Source organism: Balaenoptera acutorostrata, chromosome 16, assembly GCF_949987535.1.
Source record: "Balaenoptera acutorostrata chromosome 16, mBalAcu1.1, whole genome shotgun sequence".
NCBI classification, from domain to species: domain Eukaryota; kingdom Metazoa; phylum Chordata; class Mammalia; order Artiodactyla; family Balaenopteridae; genus Balaenoptera; species Balaenoptera acutorostrata.
Genome location: NC_080079.1, coordinates 16,904,813 through 16,928,997, shown reverse-complemented (window position 1 = coordinate 16,928,997; position 24,185 = coordinate 16,904,813). Strand labels below are relative to the sequence as shown.

General features: G+C 43.9%; 1 protein-coding gene across 6 annotated transcripts in view; it reads left to right on the top strand.

Annotated features, from left to right (window-relative positions):
• The window catches only part of CASP7 (caspase 7), a 31,173-nt gene extending 25,085 nt beyond the window's left edge, over positions 1-6,088 (top strand). For all 6 annotated transcript variants that reach the window (XM_057531469.1, XM_007173115.3, XM_057531470.1 and 3 more), the window contains exons 5-7: positions 1,848-2,023; positions 2,382-2,511; positions 4,501-6,088. In XM_057531469.1, the coding sequence (XP_057387452.1) occupies positions 1,848-2,023; positions 2,382-2,511; positions 4,501-4,724 (530 nt within the window). In that variant the 3' untranslated portion in view covers positions 4,725-6,088. The remainder of the gene's footprint in view (positions 1-1,847; positions 2,024-2,381; positions 2,512-4,500) is intronic.
• The last annotated feature ends 18,097 nt before the right edge of the window (positions 6,089-24,185 follow it).

Genomic DNA, 24,185 nt, shown 5'->3' with positions numbered 1-24,185 from the left:
CCAACTCATTAGATGGTGACCCACGGGCAGAGGGTAGGCACACAATTCCAATCAGCGCTGCTTTTCTTAGCTGTGCAGCTAAACAAAAAAGACCCCCCCCCATAACACTCTCTCTTAAGTACCCTCTCTTATATTTTTAAAAACTAGGCATCTTTTCCTTATTTCTTCAAACAGGAATCTTAAGAGCCCACCTTCTGTACCCTAGTAGGCCACATGGTAGAGCAGACTGGAAGTCAAGAGTACAAATTTGGGGTCTAGTCCAAGTTCTAGCAGCTGGGCGAGCTAGGCAAGGCATCTGTGCCTTCTTGGTTTTTTGCTTTCCTGAAATGCGGATCATGATACCAGCTCCTCCTGCTTCTTGGGGCTGCAGTTAGCATTAGCTGAGGGAAGGTTTGTGAATGTGATTTGAGAAGGGTAATGGCCTCTACAGATGTAAGGGCTTGTCCCAATTGTAGTTTCTTATGAAAAGTGAGTTATTCCACCCGTGTCCAGGGCATGTCAGGATCACAGAATTCTCATTTATTGTCCTGTCAAAATAGCAACATGGTGATTTTTCTTGACAGGACAAAGTTCTAGGACCTCTCCGAGATTCCTTTTTTTTAATCAGTGAAATAAAGATAAACGAGGCCTACTTCAAGCGGCTCTTGTAGGGATTAAATAAGATAACTCCGGCAAAGTACCTAGATCACTGTCTGCCCACAGTAGGTGCTCAAGAAATTCTTTACTACTTTTTTTTTTTTTTTTTGCTCACACCGCATAACTCGTGGGATTTTAACTCCCCAACCAGGGATTGAACCCGGGCCCTCGGCAGTGAGAGTGTAGAGTCCTAACCACTGGACCTCCAGGGAATTAAGAAATTCTAAATCTTATTCTTCCCTTATCATTGATGAAGAGAAGAGAAGAAGAAAGGATAAGTTATAGTAATTAGTTAGTTAGCTAGCTAGTTAGTTAGAACCACAGAACCTTAGATGGAATCAAGCTGAGCCAACCCATTACATTATTTATGGTTCCTCTCCTCAGTATCCTAAATTGACAGCCAACCTAGCGTTTTCTTCCTTTCTTTTTTTTTTTTTTTTTTTGTAATCTTATTTTTTACTTTTTAAATTGTGGTAAACTACACATAACATAAAAGTTACCATCTTAACGACTTTTAAGTGTACAGTTCAGTGGCAGTGAGTACATTCACATCGTTTGGCAGCCATCACCACCCGTCTCCAGAAGAACTCTTTTCATCTTGCATAACTGGAACTCTGTCCCCATTACACACTAACGCTGCATTTCCCCATCCCCGCAACCCCTGGCAACCACCATTCTGTTTTCTGCCTTTGTGAACCTGATTACTCTAGGAGCCTCATATACATGGAATCGTAGAGTATTTTTCCTTTACTAAGTGGCTTGTTTCACTTAGTCTGTTTTATTGTCTTTAACAAATACTTGCCCAATACTCTTGTGGTCTGCTTTACAAATATCAACTCATTTAATGGGTACTGTTATCTCCATTTTACAGACAAGGAAACCAAGGCACATAATGGTTGAGTAACTCACCCAGTGTCACGGACCTAACAAAGGCCACACCCTGCAGCAACCCCATGTGCTGTCTCCCAGCTGCTGCCTGAAGCCCTCCTACCCTTGGGGTTCTCTTCCTCATGAGGCAGCCTCGTTCTGGTTTCAGACTGAGTGAGAATTCTAGAATTCTCCCTCTCTCTAACTTCTCTCCAGGGGGGGGGCTCCTCCACCATCTGCCCGTCACTCTCTGTCAGTAACAGCTGCCAGGCTGGAAGGGAATACTACCTCTGAGGTCCCACAGGACTTAGGTTTTAACTTTTCAATGTTTAAATCCCTTGCAGCGTCTGAAGAGGACCACAGAAATTCAGCCTGCTTTGCCTGCATCTTATTAAGCCACGGAGAAGAAAATTTAATTTATGGAACAGATGGCAAGACAACAATAAAGGACTTGACAGCCCATTTTAGGGGGGATCGATGCAAAACCCTGTTAGAGAAACCCAAACTCTTCTTCATTCAGGTAATCCCTTTCCAAAGTCCATAGAAATGGGAAAAGATTACACAATGACTTGGATTGTATCATTTTTTACAAATCTACATGCTGTTTCTATTGGGGTATGCAAATTTGGGTTGTAGTTTTCTACCTCTAAATGCTTGCCATCTGCATTTAGATTGCATTCGATCACAAATTATGAGAGTTTAAGACATTGCAATATTTTTATTTGCTCTGCTTACTGATTTGACACATTATCAAATTATCTTGAAGATTGTTGCGTTGCTAGTACATGCCAAGCGTAGACAACACTGGGACACAGCAGTGAACAGCACACATGCTCCTGTTCCCAACTTCACGGAGTGATCTCTGCTTTGATATTTAGGCTTGCCGGGGGACAGAGCTTGATGATGGGATCCAGGCCGACTCGGGGCCTATCAGTGACACAGATGCTAATCCCCGAAATAAGATCCCAGTTGAAGCCGACTTTCTCTTCGCCTATTCCACAGTTCCAGGTATCACGTCCATTGTCTGCTAACCAGACCATGCCATCCATCCCACCATCGAAATGAAGGCTTGCAGCTATGTCAGTTTCTTACTGCTGCAGCAATAAATTGCCACAAACATAGTGGCTTAACACACACAAATGTATTACCTTACAGTTCCAGAGGATGGAATTCCAAAATGGGTTGGCAGGGCTACAGTTCCTTCTGGAGACTGTAGCGGGGGGTGGGAAATCCATGTCCTTGCTTTCCCGGCATGTTAGAACCACCTGCATTCCTTGGCCCGTGGCCCCCTTCCTCCAGCTTCAAAACCAGCAGCCTCCCATCTCTGACCCTCCCTCCACCCTTACACCACTCTTTCTGACCACAGCTGGGAAGGGTTCCCCTCTTTTAAGGACTCCTGTGATTAGATTAGTCCCATCTGGATAATCCAGAATAATTTCCCCATCTTGTTTCCTTGACCTCAATCACGTGTGCGAAGCTCTTTTTCGCCGTGTCTGGTAACATATTCACAGGCCCTGGAGTAAGGGCATGAACATCTCTGGGGGCCATTATTCTGGGGGCCATTATTCTGCCTACCACAGGGACGTAGTCACTTTTCTCTCCAAAGAAGGCTGAATTCTCTCATTTATGATTATTATTATCACTGTTGGGAATTATAAGAACAAACATTTCTGTGGCACTTTACAATTTACCGAGTGTTGTTCATGTCTTTTACCTCAATCATCCCTGAAATAATTGTGTAGGTAGTTAGGAAAGGTGTTACATCTGTCCTAATTTTACAGATAGAAGAAAAAATTGAGCTTGGGTGAGTTTAGGTGACCTGCCCAAGGTCATATAGAGATTTGGGTACATAATAGAGGTATAGCTCAGACCAGGATTCTTTTATTCTTTTATACGGCATCCTGTTAAGAGACACCAGAAATGCCTGTAGCAAGCAAGCCGCCTTATGATTAACCAAGCTCCAGGTCTGCCTGAGTGAGTTCAGTGAAGTTCCTTTGTTTGGGGTAAAACCCATCACTAAGTTAGAGTTCTCCCAACTTTAGTAGTAGTTTGTCAAGTGCTTGATACAGAGGTACTGGTTACAGTAAATAGGCCATTGTGTTTGGAAAACCAGTTCTGGCGGGATCTACAGATGGGGTTTTGTGAGAATGATAACGTCACAAGTCTTAAGGATTGTGCGTGGAAGAAAGAAACCTGGTCTCCTGCCCGTGAGAGGGAGGCAGAGTCATGGGAGCATGTATCTGTGTAAACCAACCTGTTACTCAAGTGGGAGGTGCTCTGAGCCAGGTCTAGCAGAACTAAAGGAAGAAGGGTGAACTCTAGGGAGGCAGGTGAGAGAAGCTTCCGGAAAAAAGAGCTGCTGTCACTGGGTCTTGAAAAACCAAACAGCAGGAGGAAGGGAGAGATGGCTCACCAGACAGAGTGCCCAGGGGCAGGTGGCCCAGCACGTTGGTAAAACTCAAAAGGCTGGACCACAGGGGGCTGTCAGTGTGCTCCGGCTGTGCTAACATAAGACCACAGACTGGGGGGCAGAAATTCATTTCTCCCAGTTCTGGACGTTGAGATCAAGGTGCCGGGCATTGTGGCTTCTGATGAGAGCTCTCACCCTGGCTTGTAGACCGCTGCCTTTTCACTCCCATGGCACAGAGAGGAGCGAGAGGCCATAGCACAGGGTGTGACCGGGCATTAGCAAGGTTCAAACCCGGACAGGTAGACAGGGGGCCACGTTGTCATGGGCCCTGTGGGCTGTGCTAAGCAGCCTGAACTTCACCCTAATATAGGGGTGCGAGGGAACTGTTTTAGGTAGGAGAGGGACAGGATGAGATTTGTGTTTTAGAGTGGTTACCTGTAGGACACATACCCTGCACGGATAGGCGGGGAGTACTGTCACTTCAGAAAAGCACGTGCGAAGGCCCCAAACACCACCAGCTCCTACTGGGTGGTGAGCGGAGCAGTGGCCAGGCCGGCTGATTCCATCTCCTTTCTCTCCCATTGAAGGCTATTTCTCATGGAGGAACCAAGGGAGTGGCTCCTGGTTTGTGCAGGCCCTCTGCTCCATCCTGAACGAGCACGGGAAAAGCCTGGAGATCTTGCAGATTCTCACCAGGGTGAATGACAGGGTCGCCAGGCACTTTGAATCTCAGTCTGATGACCCACGCTTCCATGAGAAGAAGCAGATCCCATGTGTGGTCTCCATGCTCACCAAGGAACTCTACTTCTGAAGATAACCATTCCAGGGGCGCATTCTAGCTGAGAAGCTACGGATCATTTGTGGGTGAATCAGAATTTTTTTTTTTTGATGCTCTTGAAAGATCCAGAAATTCGAAAAGATTTTAACTTCAGGAAAATTGATTCAACAGGAAACTTTCTGGTGCTGTCTTATCGTCTCTGAATTTTCAGAGACTTTTTTTTTTTTTTAACATTGTTATCCATTTGGTGACTTTCTCTTAAGATTAATTTTCTGTTTGTCTTTCTTTTTCCTTGTTGTCACACTTAGTACATACAACAAAAATGACCTCTGCAGATGAGTTCTGGCTGTGTCCACCGTGATTGGTGGTGACTTTGGTAGACCATCAGAGTCATATTTGTACCTGGCAAAGAGAGTGCTTGACAAAAGACAGCCAAAGGGATATTCATTTGCCTGTATTGCAGAAAGTGGGTATTGAATGCGGTTTGAGTGATTATTTTCATTGGCTTACAGCGGATTCTCGTGCAGAAATTCCCAGATATGTTAGAGGGGGAAAAAATGTAATGATTCTAATATGTAGTAGTCAGGATCCAGTCAGGAAAACAGAAACCATTCTAAGTATTTCAGCAGAGGGAATTTAATAGAGGAAATTGACATACAGAGATGATGAAAGAGAAGATAAATGAAAGGAAGCTGTTACCACCTAGGGCTATGAGGAGGTGTGGTTCCCTGAGTCCAGAAGCTGGGGTCATACACAGGAGCTGGAAACATGGTTGGGAGCTGGAACCACCTAGGGGTTGTGGGAAATGGAGCCGTGGCAGGAACAAAGCCATCGCCTGAGATGGGGCAACACCAGATGAGTCAGACATGGCAACATACCCGGGCTTCACCTCTCCTTCTGCCCTCTAGTCTTCCTCCAACACCTTACCCTTCCAGCCCTACCTGGAAGCAATCTGGCAAGGGCCCTGGGAAGTGTGATTTCCTGCAATACAGAGCATAGCAAGGGATAGTAAGGCAAGGGAGGAACAGAAATAGATATGGGCCTGGTTCACAATGTGAGTAGAAGGAATCCTACTCCCTATATTCAGTGAGTCATCCATTCAATCATTTATTCATTGAGTTGTCAGATAATCTATGTATTACCTGTTATGTGCAAAATCATCTGTTTTAGCTTTAAAATCTGCCTGGAACTTTTTAGGTTACTCCAAGCCTTATTCTGAGTAAATTTTTTGTTACCTCTAATTCTCTAAATGGGGGAAGGTTTATGGCAAAGATATTTGCACTGTGTTTTCAAGGTGGTGTCCCCTTTAGAATCCTTGATAATTACTATTTTACTCTGCCCGATAACTTGTTAACAAACAAATGTTTATATTTATTGATTAAAATGTGGTTGTTTAATTCCTAATCTGCTCAGTTTGCTTTCCTTTTGAAGTTTTTTTTATTTCAGTGGGAAAATGAGAAAACAGGATAAGAATTGACCCTACTGACTTGACCTCAACACAGAATGTAATTCATGTTTTCTTTTGAAGCTAGAACACTAATAAAACAACAAGTAAATAATCACTTAGGAAGCTGAAACTCTTCACATAAAGGGTTAATGAACTTGTAAAGCTGTTTGTGATGGGCTGGCCCTTTTTAATTTGGCAACAAAATCAGATGGTGTAAAAGTATCTTCTTTCAATAAGAAAACTAATTTAGGGCCAGTTTATTAGACTTGTCCCTGTCTCCTGCCATCTAAAATATTCCAAATGTTCAAAATTTAAGTGGTGATCATGAATCAAAAGAATCAACAAGCACCTACCCCACTTTTCTCAGAATTCACAGGCTGTTCTTTGGGAAATAGACTACCCTGTTAAAGGTTCCTATCTTAAAAATAAATATGCCCAAGTGCATTGTAATTTGAAGTGAAAACCATAGCACTCTACTTATTGATATTTGCCTTGTAAGCTTCATTAAAGAGACAGAAGTGATTCCAAGTGTCAGCATTAATTTTTTGTTTAATTCTCTGAGCAGTCATTAAGCTTATAAAATAATATTACCTTATGCCCCTTAGTCCAGAAATATAAATCGCTGTTAGGAAAGAGCCTTCGTTTATCAAGATCAGAAATCCTGTTCCAAGTTGGGTATGTGTTCATACCCATCTCCATTCTTAAACTTACCAATCTTTTTATAATCTGAAATTCTGATGACAGATTACACTAAAGGAGAACTCAATCCTGGTGAATACATGTTCCTGGTTATTGTTATTTAGAATCCCAGCTTCCCCCTTGCAAAAGTACCAGGCAGAGTGCTGCTGTCGGTGAGGAAGAGGCCTCACCTGGCATGGTGGGCTCAAGTCTGGGTTTCTCTTTGTTTGCTTTTTCTCGAGGTGCCGCTAGCCTATTTTAAGTGCTAGCTTTAGGCTCTGCCTTGAGCTTTTTCCTCTGAGCAAATTTCCATAAACCATCATAAGCCTATTATGTATATAAATTGCCCAAAATAGGTCTCAAAGTGCTGGGATGCAGTGTATTCAACATGGTTTAAAACCTCAAGAAAATCAAGGTTTCTCTGTGAGAAAGACGGTAATGTCCACTGAAAGGACATAGACACTGGTTGACAAATCCTTTCTTTTGTCCAGCCTTGCAGTGCGTCTCCTGAAATCTTTTGTCCAGATACTCTGGCCACCAAGGATTGCCTTTTGACTTCCTAGGAGCACACCTTTCCGTCTGGCTTTCCATCTGTCAGGCCTTTTTCAGCAGACGTCTGGCCAGGTGAGGAGCTGCGGTGGTCACCAGTTTAAAGCAGCAGCAATGCATCTGTGTCCTTAGGCAGGGACACAAATAGCAGTAGCCCCGAGTACCATGAACTTCCAAAGGAATGGGATCCTTCAGAGTTCTTCAAAGATAACGCAAGATCAAAAGGTTCTTTTACACTGTTTTGCCTTGTAAATGTTTTTGCCTTGTAAATGTCAATACCAAGCGTGTGCCGGGCAACATCCACATCCCCTGGGAGCTTGCCAGAAATGCAGAATCCCAGGCCCCACCCCACTCAACAAGAATCTGCATTTTAACCAAATGCCCAGGGGATCCACATGCACAGGACAGTTTGAGAAGCTCAGTTTTGAGGGCAAGGACCACTTGTTTACACATTTTTGCTTCCCCTCTCCACTGAAACTGAAGCTGATAATATAGTATATACCTAAAAAGAATTCATGAAAGAACATATCTATTTTGGAGTTTTCACGGAAGACATGTTTCAAGCACGTCTTAACCTTCAGCAAAAATCTTCTTGTAAAACTCTACGATGCCCTTAATTTCCATGGTATACTTTCTATGCCCTTCTCCATTTTAAATGAGGCTTCTGCAGAGTGATATAATAGGATTGTTTTTATGTTCTCAAAGTGCTTGAGAATATGAATTGCAGGCTTTAAGATGTCTTCCCAGACAGAACGGGATTAAGGGAGCCATTCTGCGCAAGTTTCTGCTGTGGGCAGGAGCTGTTGTGCATTGAAACCACAGAGCCTGTCTCTTCCCACCAGTCCTCCCAATAGAGAGAATTACTGCCTGTCCCTGCCAGTGTGCCCTCGGGCCACAGATCACCCTTCCGATAGATTTCAGGACTTGGTTTTGGATCAGATGGCAAATAATTCTTTCTGATTCATAGATCATTAACACAAATACACCAAGAACACATGTGGAAGACCCCAGCCACCTCCGCAGTACTGGTGTGGACGTGGAAACTCCATTAGCTTGCAGGTTCATACTTGAATAGCCTTCTAAAAGTGCACAATCAACATCTGAAAACCCAAAAGCCAAAGATGAGGAGTTGGCTTTGGCGCGAGCTTTGGTTTATATAAATATTTATGGCACTACAGTTTTCTGTTAAGTTTGTTTTAAGCATTTAAAGCCAAACGATGTCAAAGGATTTAAATTTGGAAGGCACTTGGGGTTGATATAACTGCAGAAATACAAGGCCAGGCATTTCTTGAGCTTTGATGGTCTGACCCAGGTAGATGGCATGAGGTTCAGGAAGGATTTGGGAAAAAGAGGGAGGTAGAAACAGTCTGATAGGTTTGGTCTAAATTGCTAGTTCCAGGGAGTTCCCTGGTGCCTAGTGGTTAGGACTCCGCGCTTTCACTGCCGTGTCGGCCTGGGTTCAATCCCTGGTTGGGGAGCTGAGATCCCGCAAGCTGTGCAGCACGGCCAAAAAATGGAATGAAATGAAATGAAAAATTGCTAGTTCCAGCTTAAGCTGTTTAAGGCATATCTCAATTCTCACAGCGTCAAACTTTTTTCTTAGGATCCAGGGTTAGCAGAGGTGCTTTTTTTTTTTTTTTTTTAATTTATTTATTTATTTATGGCTGTGTTGGGTCTTCGTTTCTGTGCGAGGGCCTTCTCCAGCTGCGGCAAGTGGGGGCCACTCTTCATCGCGGTGCGCGGGCCTCTTACTCTCGCGGTCGCGGCCTCTCTTGTGGCGGAGCACAGGCTCCAGACGCGCAGGCTCAGCAATTGTGGCTCACGGGCCTAGTCGCTCCGCGGCATGTGGGATCTTCCCAGACCAGGGCTCGAACCTGTGTCCCCTGCATTGGCAGGCAGACTCTCAACCACTGCGCCACCAGGGAAGCCCCAGCAGAGGTGCTTTTAACCATCAGTATTTAGAAACTTGGCTCTGAGTCCCATTAAAAGATAAACTGAGGCATATTAAAATTTTAGGAATTTATTTGCTCCAAAGGGGAAGTGGTTAGAAGTGTTCCCTCAAAGGGAGCTGGGGAAAATCTTTTACAGGGAAAAAGTGGAAGCAGAAAGGACATTATTGGTTGGCTATAGCCTAAACCCTAGTTGGCTGTGATTGGTTGTCCTTAGCTTTCGCTTTCCTAAACTTGAGATGTTTATAGGCTTAGATTTTGATTTGCTTCTGTCGGTGCAGCAACGCTAGAGCTGCCTTGAGTCTGATGGCCTCCTGGTTTAATTAACAGTCTGATCAAATTCTAATCCCAGCTCTGCCATTTGACTGTTTAGTACCCATATAACCTTAGACAACCTTTCTGTTTCCCCATCAACCCATGAGGATAGTAATGTTGTGAAGATTAAATAAGATATGTATGTAAAGTGCTTAGCACAATGCCTGGCACAAAACACTCAATAAAAGGTAGGTATCAAAGGATGATGAAGAAGATGATGATGTGAAGACAATGATTTTAACATGAAACATGGAAAAGGCAAGAATGGAAGATGCTCCACTGGACCCTCCACTCTTTCTGCCTCAAGAGGTAGAGGTCTCCCAAAAGTGCAGGAATTACACCAAAGACTGATTTATACAGCAAACATTTAAAAAGCCCTACTAAATGCCAGATGTTGTATTAGAGGTGGGGCTAAAAAGATGACCATGAAATGATACTTTCCCCAGAGGAGGTAAACAAATCACTCCAGTAAAATAGTAGCTTATTTTTGTTTATTTATTGAGTTGTGCATTCATTACTCTGGAGTACAGATGAGGAGGTCTCCCTCTGCCTAGGTAGGGATTCAGAGAGGGGTTCCCAGAGGACATATCTAATTCTCTTACATTTTAGCCTCCCAGCAAGGCTCAGAGGAGGCAGCAGAGACAGGAAATGAAGGTCAGCAGGTAGAAGGTGTTTCCTTTACTCTAGTAATTCTCACATTTTAGGGTGCCTGAGAACCCTGGAGGATCTGTGTATGAAGCAGATTCCTGCACCCCACTCTGCCCCCATTGTAATTCAGTATTTCCAGGTTGGAGACCAGGAATCTGCATGTTTGACAAACCTGCCTGGAGATTCTGATGTAGGTGGTCCTAGGACAGTGTATTTTATATTGATAGTAAAAGCCTCCCTTGCAGATCAGTGTGAGTGGCAGCAAAACCTCAGTTAAACAGCTAGGAAAGGGACTTCCCTGGTGGTCCAGTGGTTAAGACTCCATGCTCCCAAGGCCCAGGTTCCATCCCTGGTCAGGGAACTAGATCCTGCATGCCGCAACTAAGAGCCTGAATGCTGCAACTAAAGATCCCACATGCGGGCTTCCCTGGTGGTGCAGTGGTTGAGAATCTGCCTGCCAATGCAGGGGACACGGGTTCGAGCCCTGGTCTGGGAAGATCCCACATGCCGCGGAGCAACTAGGCCCGTGAGCCACAACTACTGAGCCTGCGCGTCTGGAGCTTGTGCTCCGCAACAAGAGAGGCTGCGACAGTGAGAGGCCTGCGCACTGTGATGAAGAGTGGCCCCCACTTGCCACAACTAGAGAAAGCCCACGCACAGAAACGAAGACCCAACACAGCCAAAAATAAATAAATAATTTAAAAAAAAAAAAAAAAGATCCCACGTGCCACAGCTAAAAAGATCCCACACGCAGCAACGAAGATCCTGAGTGCCGCAACTAAGACCTGACACAGCCAAAAAATAAATAAATATAAAAAAAAAAACCCAGCTACGAAAGACCATCAAAAGGCCAGCCATGCATTGGCTATTCTCAGATCTGGTGACTTAGTCAGTTTGGACTGCTAACAAATTACTATAGAATGAGAAACTTAAACAACATTTATCTCTCACAGTTCTGGAGGCTATAAAGTCCAGGATCAAGGCACAGCAGATATGGTGTCTGGTGAGAGCTTGCTTCCTAGTTCATAGATGGCCATCTTCTTACTGTATCCTCACGTGGCAGAAGGAACAAGAGAACTCTCTGGGGTTTCTGTTATAAGGGCACTAATCCTATTCATGAGGGCTTCACCCTCATGATCTAATCACCTCCCAAAAGCCCCACTGCCTAATATTGTCACATGGTGGGGGTGGGGGGGTAGGATTTCAACATATGAATTTGGGGGAGGGGCACAAACATTCAGTCCATAACGTACAGCTGGCCACCCTATCCCAATTCCAAATGTGCTAGAACTAGAGAACACTTGCCCAGGAACTTCCAGAGGCTGAACAGGAACTTCAAGCCCAGGGTGACTTTTGGAGGAAGCTTGGGAAGTGTGAGGGAGCTTGCAATGAATGGGTCCAGATGCACTGGCTTCTCCAGCTGGTATCCACAGGCACACCTCTTTCCTCTTCCTCTCAGATCACTTAGGCAATCATTTCTAGGCAAGATGGGCCACACGTGTTTTCCCTCTCCTCCAGTGCCTCTTAGGTACCACAATGTAAAATACTTTCTTTAATAACATTACTGACATTTTTAAAGGAACTTTTCTCTACCACACCTTTCATAATTAATATTAACTGGTTTAATGTTAAGTAAGGAAGGGAAAAATTAATTCTCAAGTGTATGTTTTTTATACTAGGATATATGCAGGACCAACTCTTAAAAGCTTAGGAAAATCAGCTTTTGCAAATTATCTTTTCTGAAGCTTCCAGCTGTATTAAGTGCTGACAGTTTTTAAGCACTGAGATGAAAGAGACAAATTCTTTTTCTTTTGTGTTGCTAATTACAATTTTTCTTGGCATTATGAAGCCTGCTTTTCTCTTGAGACGTTTGCCAGCATACATTAATTGCACAAATATTTACAGACTGCTAAAGCATAGGGGCAGCTTATACCAAAAAAGATATGGAACACTTGAAAAAAAGCCCCTCTGACACACTGTATTTGTGGTCTGTTACCCAGAATCAGCATAAACTATTTGCCCCTTAGCCTCAGCAAACGTGTTTAAAGAACGTTGTCCCTGGGTTGACTAAGTGTTTACTTTGCTGGCAATGGATGCTGAAGTCTTCCTTCAAGAGACTTGTGGATGACACTTCTTTTTTTCAGGGTTAAAAATAAGATTTCCAAAAATATGTATGCATCTTATGGATTGCTACGCTGTCAACACTTTTCATCTCCTAGGCCTCCCACATGGCATGGAAGAGGTTTATCCAATGGTTGTTCCAAATCCCAGGAGCTTCAGAAAGCTAAATTGAACAAGCTGGAAAATTTGAATAGCAAAGCCACAAGGCTCTTTGTACCATCTCATTTTCCTAGTATGCTAGTTGAGAACAAAGGCTCTGGAGGAAGAGCCCTGTTCCCATCCCAGCTTTGGCACTTCCAAGTTAGATAACCTTGAGGAATCTCTCAAGCTCTCTAAACCGCAGTTTCTCCATCTTAAAATGGAAATAGCCATATGTAGGTACCTAGGAAATTGTATCTACCTCTAAGCATCTTGTGAGAAATAAATGAAATAATGAGTACAAAGCGCTTAGCACAATGCCTGGCACGCAGAAAGTACTCAGTAAATATTTGACTATGTTTTTTAAACCAGCCTGACCTTGTTAATAATTTAGGACACAGGAAGGAGATTAGGAAGGAGGGAGAAAAAGGAAGTGCAAGTGTATTCTAATCTACAGAAGAGACTTTCTGAGAATTATGGCTACCCACGCAGAGGAGAGGAAGAACGGGAGCAGGAAAGGAAGGCAAGAGAATTATAGGAAGGCCAGAGAATGGCATAGCCACCAGCCTGAGCTTCAGAAGAGGAATGGGCGCTGAGTGCAGAGATGTCCAATAAAATACAAGGTGCCCAGTTACATTGGAATTTCAGGTAGAGCAACAAATTTTTTTAGTGTAAGTGTGTCCCAAATATTCCATGGAATATACTTACACTGAAAAATTATTCGTTGCTTATCTGGAATTCCAATTTAACTGGGTATCCTGTTTTTATGGGGTTATTGTTTATTGTGTGTGTGTGTTTGTCTATCTGCTTGTTTTGCTCAATCTGGCTGCCCCAGCCCTAACTCTGCAGACCATTGTTCCAGCTTCCATCACCTCATCTTGGCCCTGAATGCCCACCTCACAGGGATGTTGGGAGGATTTAAAGAAAAATGTGTGGAAAGGGCTTTGCAAACTCCAAAGAACTATAAGATCAAATAAGGAGATATTTCCTTTGGTGGGTGTTGTTATGAGTCATCAAGCAAAAGCCAGGTCTTTGTGAATTTAAAGAGATAAATGGAAAATTCCAGGGAGTCTATGGAGTTTATTCAGAAGGGGCGATTCTAAAGACCCTAAAGGGGACTTCCCTGGTGGCGCAGTGGTTAAGAATCCGCCTGCCAATGCAGGGGACACGGGTTCGAACCCTGGTCCAGGAAGATCCCACATGCCACGGAGCAACTAAGCCTGTGCACCACAACTACTGAGCCTGCGCTCTAGAGCCCACGAGCCACAACTACTGAAGCCCGCATGCCTAGAGCCCGTGCTCCGCAACAAGAGAAGCTTGTGCACCGCAACGAAGAGTAGTCCCCGCTCGCCGCAACTAGAGAAAGCCACGCGCAGCAACGAAGACCCAATGAAGCCAAAAATAAATAATAAAATAAATTTATTTTTTAAAAAAATTCTAAAAAAATAATAAAGACCCTAAGGAGATTGACTAGATGTGATGGTTCTCAACTGTGGCTATACCCTAGAGTCACCTGGAGATCTTTTCCAGCCCAGTGCCCAGGCAGTATCCCAGACCAGCTAAGTCAGGATCTCTGAGGGTGGGACCAGGAATCAGTGTTGTTAAACCTCTCCATGTGATTCCAGCTTGCAGCCAAGCTTTAAACTAGTGGTAGAATGCACCCTGGGAAGGGGTAAGTTGAACAGTTTAGAAACTTTGGAGCCTGACGAGGGTCCTACGGGATAGATACATTCTTCAGTGAGACTGAGTGTAAGAAGGAGAGGAGGAAAAATAATAAGAAAAACAAGAGAGGAAGGAATTGTAAAGATAGATATATTCCGTCTGCTAAACTTTTAAAAATAATATAAGTACCAAGAGCAAATGAGTATGGCTAATTTAAAAACCAGGAGATTTGGGTGTGTGCTAAAAGCAGGGATTAGATAAGAATACCAAGTAAGAATTTTCTATGATAAATTAACCAGCGCCTAACAGCCACATAGCCGATGTGAACAGTGGTCCCTCTCATCTCAGAGGGCAAGAGGATCCACTTGTGATTGAAGAGAGTTCTGTTGGAGGATTTGTACTTTCAGTGAAGTCACAGTTGGTTCACAATTTCTCTTCCAACTTAGGACTTGTGGGAGCTGAAGACAAATTTCTCTTTCAGGCATAAAGATCTAGAAGGTGTGGGTGGGTGGATATGTGAAAATGCACTAATTTGTGTTCTGGGTAAACCGCGCCTACATCAGAAGCCACCACTTGTCTTTGACTGATCATGATAGACACCAAAAAGGAAATAACCTTTTATATGTATTTTTTCTCAGTCAACAGATATTTACTGAGATCTGTGCTAAGCACTGTTCTTAGCATTGGGGAAAGAACAGGTAAAAAAAACAGTCTTTTCTCTCATAGAATTTATATTTTAGTGGAGAAGACAGATAGTTAATATGATTTCATGTAGTGAGAAGTACTATGAAGAAATAAAGCAGGATAAGAAGCTCAGGAATGGTGAGGTGGGTGAGAGGAAGGTTAAGTTAGGTAGAATGACTGGGAAAGGCCTCCTCAGAGCCATATCTGAGCAGAAACTTGAGCAGAGTGATGGAGTGGGCCACGTAGACATGCAAAGAAAGGGGTTGCTAGGCAGAGCAAGCAGTGAGTGCAAAGGCCCTGAGGCAGCTACCACCTGGGCCTATTTGAGAAACATCAAGAAAGCCAGTGCTGCAGAGCAGGATGCTGGGAAATAAGGGTGAAAGGCGGGCAGGGCCAGATCCTGTAGGGCTCTCAACCATGGTGAGCACATTGGATTTCATTCTGATACAATGAACGGGAAGCCATTGGAGGGATTTGAGCAGGGAAGTGATAGGATTTCATGAACTATTTATTGTCAGAGATACTCTGGAGAATGGACTAAATAGAGAAAGTAGAAGCAGGGAGCCCAGGAGTTGCAGTAGTGGCCTAGGTGAGAGATGCAGGTTGACATGGTAGTGGATGTCATGGGAAGTGGTCAGATGTGGGCTTTGTCTTGAAGGCAGAGACAGCAGGATTGGCTGACAGATTTGGAGTAGGGATATGTGAAAAGGCTGGAAATTAAGGATGATTCCGGTTTATAGCCTAACAGGTAGATGAAATGGTGCAGTTTCCTGAGACTGGGAAGAGGTTTGCTGGGAAGGGTGAGGATGGTGAAAATCAAGGTTTCTGTTTTGCACAAGTTGTTTGAGCTACCTGCTGAACATCTATCGTAGACCCTGATGTTAACCCATCCATTTGCTCTGCATTAATTTCCAATTGCTGTTCTAACGAATTACCACAAATTTCGTGGCTTAAAACAACACTAATTTATTCTCTCGGAGTTTGAAGTTCAGAAATATAAAATCAAGGTATCAGCAGGGCTCTGTTCCATCTGGAGGCTTCAGGGGAAAATCTATCAATCTTTCCTTGCTTTTTTCAACTTCTAGAGGCTTTACACTCCCTGGCCCCTGGCCCCTTCCTCATTTCTTCAAAGCCAGCAGTGTAGCATCTTCTCTCTCCTCTGACCTCCTGCCTCCTTCATATAGGGACCCTTGTGATTCTAGCAGGCCCACACAAATAAGCCAAGATAATCTTCCCATCTCAAGATCCTTAGCTTACTCACATCTGCAATGACCATTTTGCCATGTGATGTAACATATTCACAGGTTCCAGGGTTAGGATGTGGACATCTTTGGGGACCATCATTAACCTGCCACGTCTCCTTGTCCTCAAAACCCTGACTGAGGTGAAAATAGCAATGTGCCCAACTACAAAACTATATTTCTCAGACATATTTGCAGGTAAAAGTGACAAAAGCATCTTATCCAAGGGGGACTGTAGCAGATGCCGGTGGCAGCCACATTGGTCTACTCCCAAGTGTCAACACCCACATGTCCCTCTGGATCCCTCTGGCCTCCTGAGCCCACTTTGCTACATATATGACAGGTCAGCAGTGCCAGAAATTCATGTCCCCCTGATGATAGACAGGAGTTGGTCTATAAATACCCCAGCTCCCTCACCCCTGGGTGGAATAACTAAGGTGAGTGTTGTAGAATAGTTTCCAGAGTGTCCTAGTGGGATCCAGCTCCAGTTACCCTCAGTGGTAACTTACCAGATGTCAAACATTTTTATCAGCTGGCTTCCCTTCTTGGTTGTAAAACAGGGAATATAATATCTGCCCTGCTTCCCTCACAAGATTTTTGTGCAAGCAGGAGACATTGTATAAGTGCCTTGTAACTGGCAAACTGCACAATCAATTAAGCTGGTACTATTATGAGACCCATAGACTGGTCCCCCCCTCCCAGGGGGAAAAAGGGGACAAACCCAAGGTCTTCCAGTGAGCTGAAGCAGACCAGAAGCATAAACTTGGTATCTTGATTCTAGGTCTGGTAGGTTTCAACTCTGTCATGGTGTTTATTACCAGGTGACTCTTAGATGATTTCTGAGCCTCGGGTAGCCTCTATTTACTCATGTGAAACATGGAAAGAATGACATCACACCCCCAATGCCACTATAAAGTAGTCTGAAGAGTCTTTAAACTCAGAGAGGGGCCTAGCCCCTCCCATTAGAGGTATGGCTCCTACACAAACTCATTTATAAGTTAAATTACAGACACAACGTCCTTGATTTATTTGATAAACCCTTATAAAGTACTTACTATGGGCCAAGCACTTTACAAATATATGCTCATTTCATCCTTGTAACAACTCTAGCAAGTTGGTACTATTATCATTCTCATTTAAAGACAAGGAAACTGAGGCATAGAGAAGTTAAGTGATTTCTCCTAGAGCATAGAGCACAATAATGAGCTCTGGGAACTCTGTAAGTCTGACTCTACCCTTGAAAATACTATGTTATGCTGAGTCATCTTCTTTTTTACCCTTCCTTTTTTATCCTTTTTCTCCTATAAACTCTCTCCCCCGTCCCTATCCCTGGGCCAATTCCTCATGTTCAAATCATACATCCCTCAATCAAAATGATTTCCATTTGCACAAAACAAACAATTTAATGCAAACTGATTTCAACAGTCAAGAGAATTTCCGTTTCTCCTAACGGGAAAGTCCAGAGGAAGGATGGAATTCAAGCACAGTTTAATCCAAAGTTTACCAAGCCAACAAGACAGCGGCATTGTATCTCTGTGATTCTTTCAGCTCTGTTCTTTCCTTGCATCATCTTTATTATTAGGTTGGCTTCCCCGCACGGAAGCAAAATGCCTTCCCATCCACATGCTGTGCTGCCCAGAGGAAGAGAAGGAGCCCTTGACCCAGCATCCCACTCACAAGTCCTGAGATTCCCTCTGCTTCTGGACTAGTGGCTGAGGCCGACGCTGGAGTCCAGAGTGTGTCCACGGTCCAAGAGTCACGTGGGTCCCAGGGATCACTGGGAAGTGGGAGGGTAGGGAGGCTTTAAGACCCAGCTGAGGTGCCACCTCCTCTGTGAAGCCTCCCTTGGTCTCCTCCCCTTCCCTCTCTGGAAGAACAGCTCCTTCCTCTGAATTACCGTGACTCTTGATCTGCATCTATCACTCTACATATTCCTCACTGGATTCCTTCTGGACCATCTCCACTTGCCCCTCCAGAGCTACTCTTCTCTATTCTCTATTCTTCTCTGTCCTGCTCTGCAGCCCACCAAATGAACCCTCTCACAATAGTGAAGAGAGAGGGACAAGCAAAGTAGAAAGGAGACCCCCAAAGTGGGGACCCCATGCAATGGCCATTTTCCCAAATCCCATCTCATGTATAGGATGTGGCACAATTACTGACGCCCTATGTTTCTTAGATCCCTTTGTTGATCCCCCATGGGGCTTCCCTGCCACTCTGGATTTCACAGCTGCCCGCTTTATTTGTACTTCAACTTTTATGGTAATAGAGTAACCATCTTTCATTTATGGACCTGGAGAAGAAAGAGCATACTCCACACGGATTTTGTATGAATCGCGAATTTGAGGAATCAGGCAAAGCCCATGAAATCAGCAACTAGCATTATTTCATCCTTCTGCCTTTTGTCCTGGGGGATCTATAAACATTTTAAATGCTTTTATCCCTTTCACTTCCTATTTAAGTTGAAGGCAGTTAATAAGAAAGAATACTCTATTTTGGCATTTATTTGTACCTATGGCATAATGGTCACTGCTAGGAATAAAAAAAAGAACAAAGACCCAATCAAACTTTCCACTCTACACCACTCTCCCAAAATAGCTCTTGCCAAGACCATGATGACCTCCATGTTGCCCAGTCCTGTGGTCAGTTCTCAGTCTTCATCTCACTCCTCCTCCTGACAGCATTTGATGTGGCTGACCCCTTCCTCCTCCAGAAACACTTGCTGCCACTTCCAGACACCAGACCTTCCTGGATTTTCACATACTCCTCTGACTGCTCCCTTTTAATCTCCTTTGCTGGCTTCTCTCCATCCCACCCCACCCCTACCTATCCCTGTTCTCTTCATGCAGGACCACGGTTTTGACAGTGGCTGTACTCCTCCTATAGCCGCTGCTCCTGTAATGTGGTGTTTCTCCCACAGTTGCAGCCGTCATCAGAATCTGGTAACACTGCTCCCTCCTCTTATCCCAGCAGGCTTAGATGTGGTAAAGGCTTCCCGCTATTGCTAGACCCTGGGTGCTTCACCATCCCTTTTGGCTCTCTTAATCTGGCTACGCCTCTGTAAATAGTCCCTTCAGTAACTCTCTTCTATAAACACTTTGAGTGTCCTGTTCCCTGCTGGGACCCTGATTGACACACTGCTTGTTTTTGTATGTTGCTTATCTCCCATATTAGCTTATACGGTCACTAAGAGCAAGGTCTTAGTTCTTTTTTTATTCCTAGTAATGATTGTTATACAATTGGCACCAACAAATGACGAAATAAAATATTCTTTCTTATTAACTGCCTTCAACTTAAATAGGAAGTGAAAGGGATAAAAGCATTTAATATGTTTATAGATCCCCCAGGACAAAAGGCAGAAGGATGAAATAATGCTAGTTGCTGATTTTGTTTTTAAGGAGGGTTTTTTTTTTTAAAGGAGGTTTTTTTTTTTTTAAAGGAATTCCTTTTTATTTTTATTATTTATTTTTATTTATTTATTCATTTTATTTTGGCTGTGTTGGGTCTTCGTTTCTGTGTGAGGGCTTTCTCCAGGTGCGGCAAGCGGGGGCCACTCTTCATCGGGGTGCGCGGGCCTCTCACTATCGTGGCCTCTCTTGTTGCGGAGCACAGGCTCCAGACGCGCAGGCTCGGTAGCTGTGGCTCACGGGCCCAGTTGCTCCGCGGCATGTGAGATCTTCCCAGACCAGGGCTCGAACCCGTGTCCCCTGCATTGGCAGGCAGACTCTCAACCACTGCGCCACCAGGGAAGCCCCACTAGTTGCTGATTTCATGGGCTTTGCCTGATTCGTCAAATTCGCGATTCATACATGCGCTTTCTTCTCCAGATCCATAAATGAAAGACGGTTACTTCTGTTACCATAGAAGTTGAAGTACAAATAAAGAGGGCAGCTGTGAAATCCAGAGCAGCAGGGAAGCCCCACTGCGGAACAATGGAGGGATCTAAGAAACATAGGGTATCAGTAATTGTGCCACATCCTATACATATGATACGCTTTGGGAAAGTGGCTATTCAATGGGGTCCCCACTTTGGGGGTCTCTTTTCTACTCTGCTTGTCCCTCCCTCTTCACTATTGTAAACTGCACTGCCATTCCTTCTCTACCAACTCTGTTCCCATTGCCCCAGTGCCAACCAGGTGGGCAAAATAAGGATTCAGGGCAATAAGGGGAAAGGAAGGGAAAGAAAAGGAAGCAGCCCCCGTCATCCCTCCTTTGGACTCAGTGGTGGTCTTTTGGCTGTCTTCCCAGCATGCAACCTTTGGGCCATCTTCTATCACCTATACACATTCCCTCATCCCCAGAAACTGGACCCAAGTGTTCTTTTGAAATAAAGAGGATTCTGACTTCAATTGTCTATGGATCCAAGGGTCCTCCTTTGACATCTATGTCTACTTTTGCTTTTACAAATGAATTCAACTATTAAAATAGACACTGTTGTATGTATGTGTTAGGGGAGGTGGGCAGAGATGATTAACTTTATTCTGTTTTTCATTTCAAAAAAACTTCAGAGGGGCTTCCCTGGTGGCGCAGTGGTTGAGAATCTGCCTGCCAATGCAGGGGACACGGGTTCGAGCCCCGGTCTGGGAAGATCCCACATGCCACGGAGCAACTGGGCCCGTGAGCCACAATTACTGAGCCTGCGCGTCTGGAGCCTGTGCTCTGCAACAAGAGAGGCCGCGACAGTGAGAGGCCCGCGCACCGCGATGAAGAGTGGTCCCCACTCGCCGCAACTGGAGAAAGCCCTCGCACAGAAACGAAGACTCAACACAGTCATAAATAAATAAATAAAAGAACGTGAATTTCTTTAAAAAAAAAAAGCAAACTGGGCTATTCATTTAAAAAAAAACAAAACAAACAAAAAAAAACTTCAGAGAACTTCAAAAGGATTTTGTTGCATAAACTAGACATCCATGTAGATGACCAAACATCTTAGCCCCTAAGTTCCTTGACCTCCTCATTGCCAATGACCTTCTTACACACTGTAGCTCAGCCATCCCCTCCCTGCAACTGTTCTACTTTTAAGATCATCAATCAGTCATGCTCTCTTCAAGCACCACTTCCTACCCTTCCAGCCAGCTTATTTCATCTATTTTCAATCTCACCGGTACTTCCTCTCCAGGAGCCCCTCCTATCATCTCTTCCCTCCTTATGCTCCTCTGATCCCATGGTTCACCTATTTGGGCACCCTTTTGCAATTATCCTAAACTCCCTTTCTCTTTTGTCCTTCCGTGGCATCTCCCCAGCACAAATGCTAACCTGGAATGAACCTCACCACCTGGCTTCCCCATGTCTGCTCCTGAACAGCTGGATGCTACTAGAGAAAAATCACACATCAAGCAGATAGGAATCTTGCCAGATTTATGGTCACCAACCTCAATGGACTGTCAACACTTCCAGCATCAAGATATACTTGTAGAGTGGGTAAATATCTATGGAAGGAACGCTGGGGATTCTGAAATGTAAGGATTGCATGCAGGTAGAGGAGCGAGCAAAAGAGGCAAAGAAGATCAATCAGTGCAGAAGAGAACCAGCTGAAAAAGTAACTTGGAAGTAAAGGAAAGAGAATTTCAACAAGGCTTCACTAACTGCCATTGTCTCTTTTGAGCAAAACTCTGTGTCAGGTTGCTCTGTGGACCAACAGCCAACCAACGGAGGGCCAGCTCTAGGGTCACATGCTTGCCCTGATCCAAAGACCAGGCTGGCTCATTTCCTTCAACAGGGGGTTGAGGAATGGCAGTTTCAGCTAGAAAAGGTCACTGATCGCAACAGACATGTGAAAGTATGAGGAAGCATCAAGAATCCCGAGGGCTTGAAAAGGCTGAAGAACAGGTTTGGTTGAAATGAGGAAATAGAATAGGTAGAAGAATGGGAAGTTGCAGTCAGAAGGTAGGATACCAGCATCAAAGTGATCAAAGGCCAGACAGGGATGAGTAATTACAAGGTCCAAAGTGTGACCATGGGAGTGGGGTATGGAAGTGAAGTAGAGGTATCACTGGAGTATTAGAGTTCGTTGTGTCTGATCTCCCTGGCCACGTTATGAGCTCTCAAAAGACATTCATCTTTTCATTTATCTTTTGACCCATAATATAACACCTTGCATATAGTAGGCACACAATAAAGAAAGAATGGGAGAGGCATTTAAGCTAGCTACTTGGGATGCAATTGTCAGCAGAAGCAGACACAATACTAATAATCCTCATGGATTTTGCAGTCTTGTGGAGGAAGAGACAGACATTAATCAAATAATCAGACAAATGAATATAAAATTATAAATGGGAAAATGTATTCTGAAGTTAACACAGCACCATGATAATGTATCATGGGAGAATCTGACCTTGTCTGAGGGAGAGAGGGAATCACTGGGAAGTGATAGTTGAGTGAGATCTGAAGGATGAGTAGAAGTTAACCAGGTGAAGAGATGGGAGAAGAATGAATCAGAGAGAGGGAACAGTACGTACACAGGTCAAGATGCCTAGAGGGCAGACAGTACAAGTGAGAGCTCTCAGAGGTGATCTTGGAGAGGGAGGCAGGGGCCAGGTGATGATGTCGGCAACAGATGTTCTCCATCTTCCTGATAACTGTACCTCAATTTTGTTCAGATGCTAAGGAAAAGAATCATGATTGGTCCAAGCCAGCCCAGGAAATCTCATTTCCTTTTGGCCAACAATGTCGTTGGCATTGCCTCAAGGGCGTCATTATAATCAGAACTGAATGGTTACTTAGAGCTCCTTGACACAGGGACAGGAATGGGGTCATGAGGCCCGGAAAGCTGGCAACCTATGCAGTGTCACACAGTTGGTGGCAGAGCAGGCCAAGAGCCCAGACCAACTGATCCCAGCCCAGGATTCAACACACTAGAGGGTACGAAAGGGCACATGTAAGCTTATAGTCAAGACAGACTCGAGTTTTGATTTCTGGTGGTCACACACTAGCTGTATGACTTTGAGCAAGTTCTTTTTTCTCTCTAAATTTCAATTTCCTCTTTTTGAGATTAAGGAATCACAACACTTATCCTGCAAAATTGTTGGGATTAACTAAGATAGTATATTGAAAAGAAAAATTCCCAACAAATGTTAGGTCATGTAATATAAACCATTCAGCTGTGTTTTGGTTAAGAGGCAGCAGAGCTGAAGAGCTGTTTCATGATACAGAAGCACAATTGGCAAAACCATGAAATAACTTACTTGATATTTCAAATGAACAGATGATTGCTCTTTTGCAATAGGCATTTCACTGATACCTTGTTTACAGGTCACTGGAGATGATAAAGGAAACTATACTTGCATTTCATAGGTATGTTTACTTTTTACAAGCTTCGTATTTGGTGTCTGCTTGCCAATTTTTTATTTTCTAGGTGGCATCTACAGTACAAATAACTCTCATAAGCACTTGTAAGATGTATTAAGCTTCTTCTTCAAGGAGCTTTGTAATACTATTAGGAAAATATGACCAAAAAAGCCTAGAACAATGTGGACTGGGTTGGTAGATGGCTGGTTGGATGGATGGATGGATGGATGGATGGATGGGAAGTCCCTCTGTCTGTCTAACTGGTTTATCGATAGCCTTTCCAAAGGAATACAGTCTTAAAGAAATTTTCTCTCTTCCCTTTTTTGGTTGGGTCCCTGGATTATTACATTGGGCTGTCTGTAGCTTTATGGTTCTGAGTAAGTGGAGATCAGCACAAGCTTTTCACGAACCCCTTAGAGCAATAACTTGTAATATCTGCTTAAAGACCGAATGTAAAGATACTAAAAACTATTTCCAGAGTAGTCAAAAGCTGGCCTTAAAGAAACATTCAAAGAAATACATTCCAAGAAATTATTTCTCCTAAATCAAGCAAAACCCATCCTGTGCAGGAAGTGAACAATAAAATAATCATTTCTGCATATCTAAAGTCCGTCTAAGTTTGCTGAGTAAAGGAACCAATAATATTTGTACCTTCCATAGGGTGCCAAAGGGAAAAGCAGAGAAATAACCTTTGTCGAATGCTTACCAAGGATCAAGCACTATACTATAGGCTTTTTATGGTGAAATCTTACTTAATCTTTAAACAGATCCTGTGAGG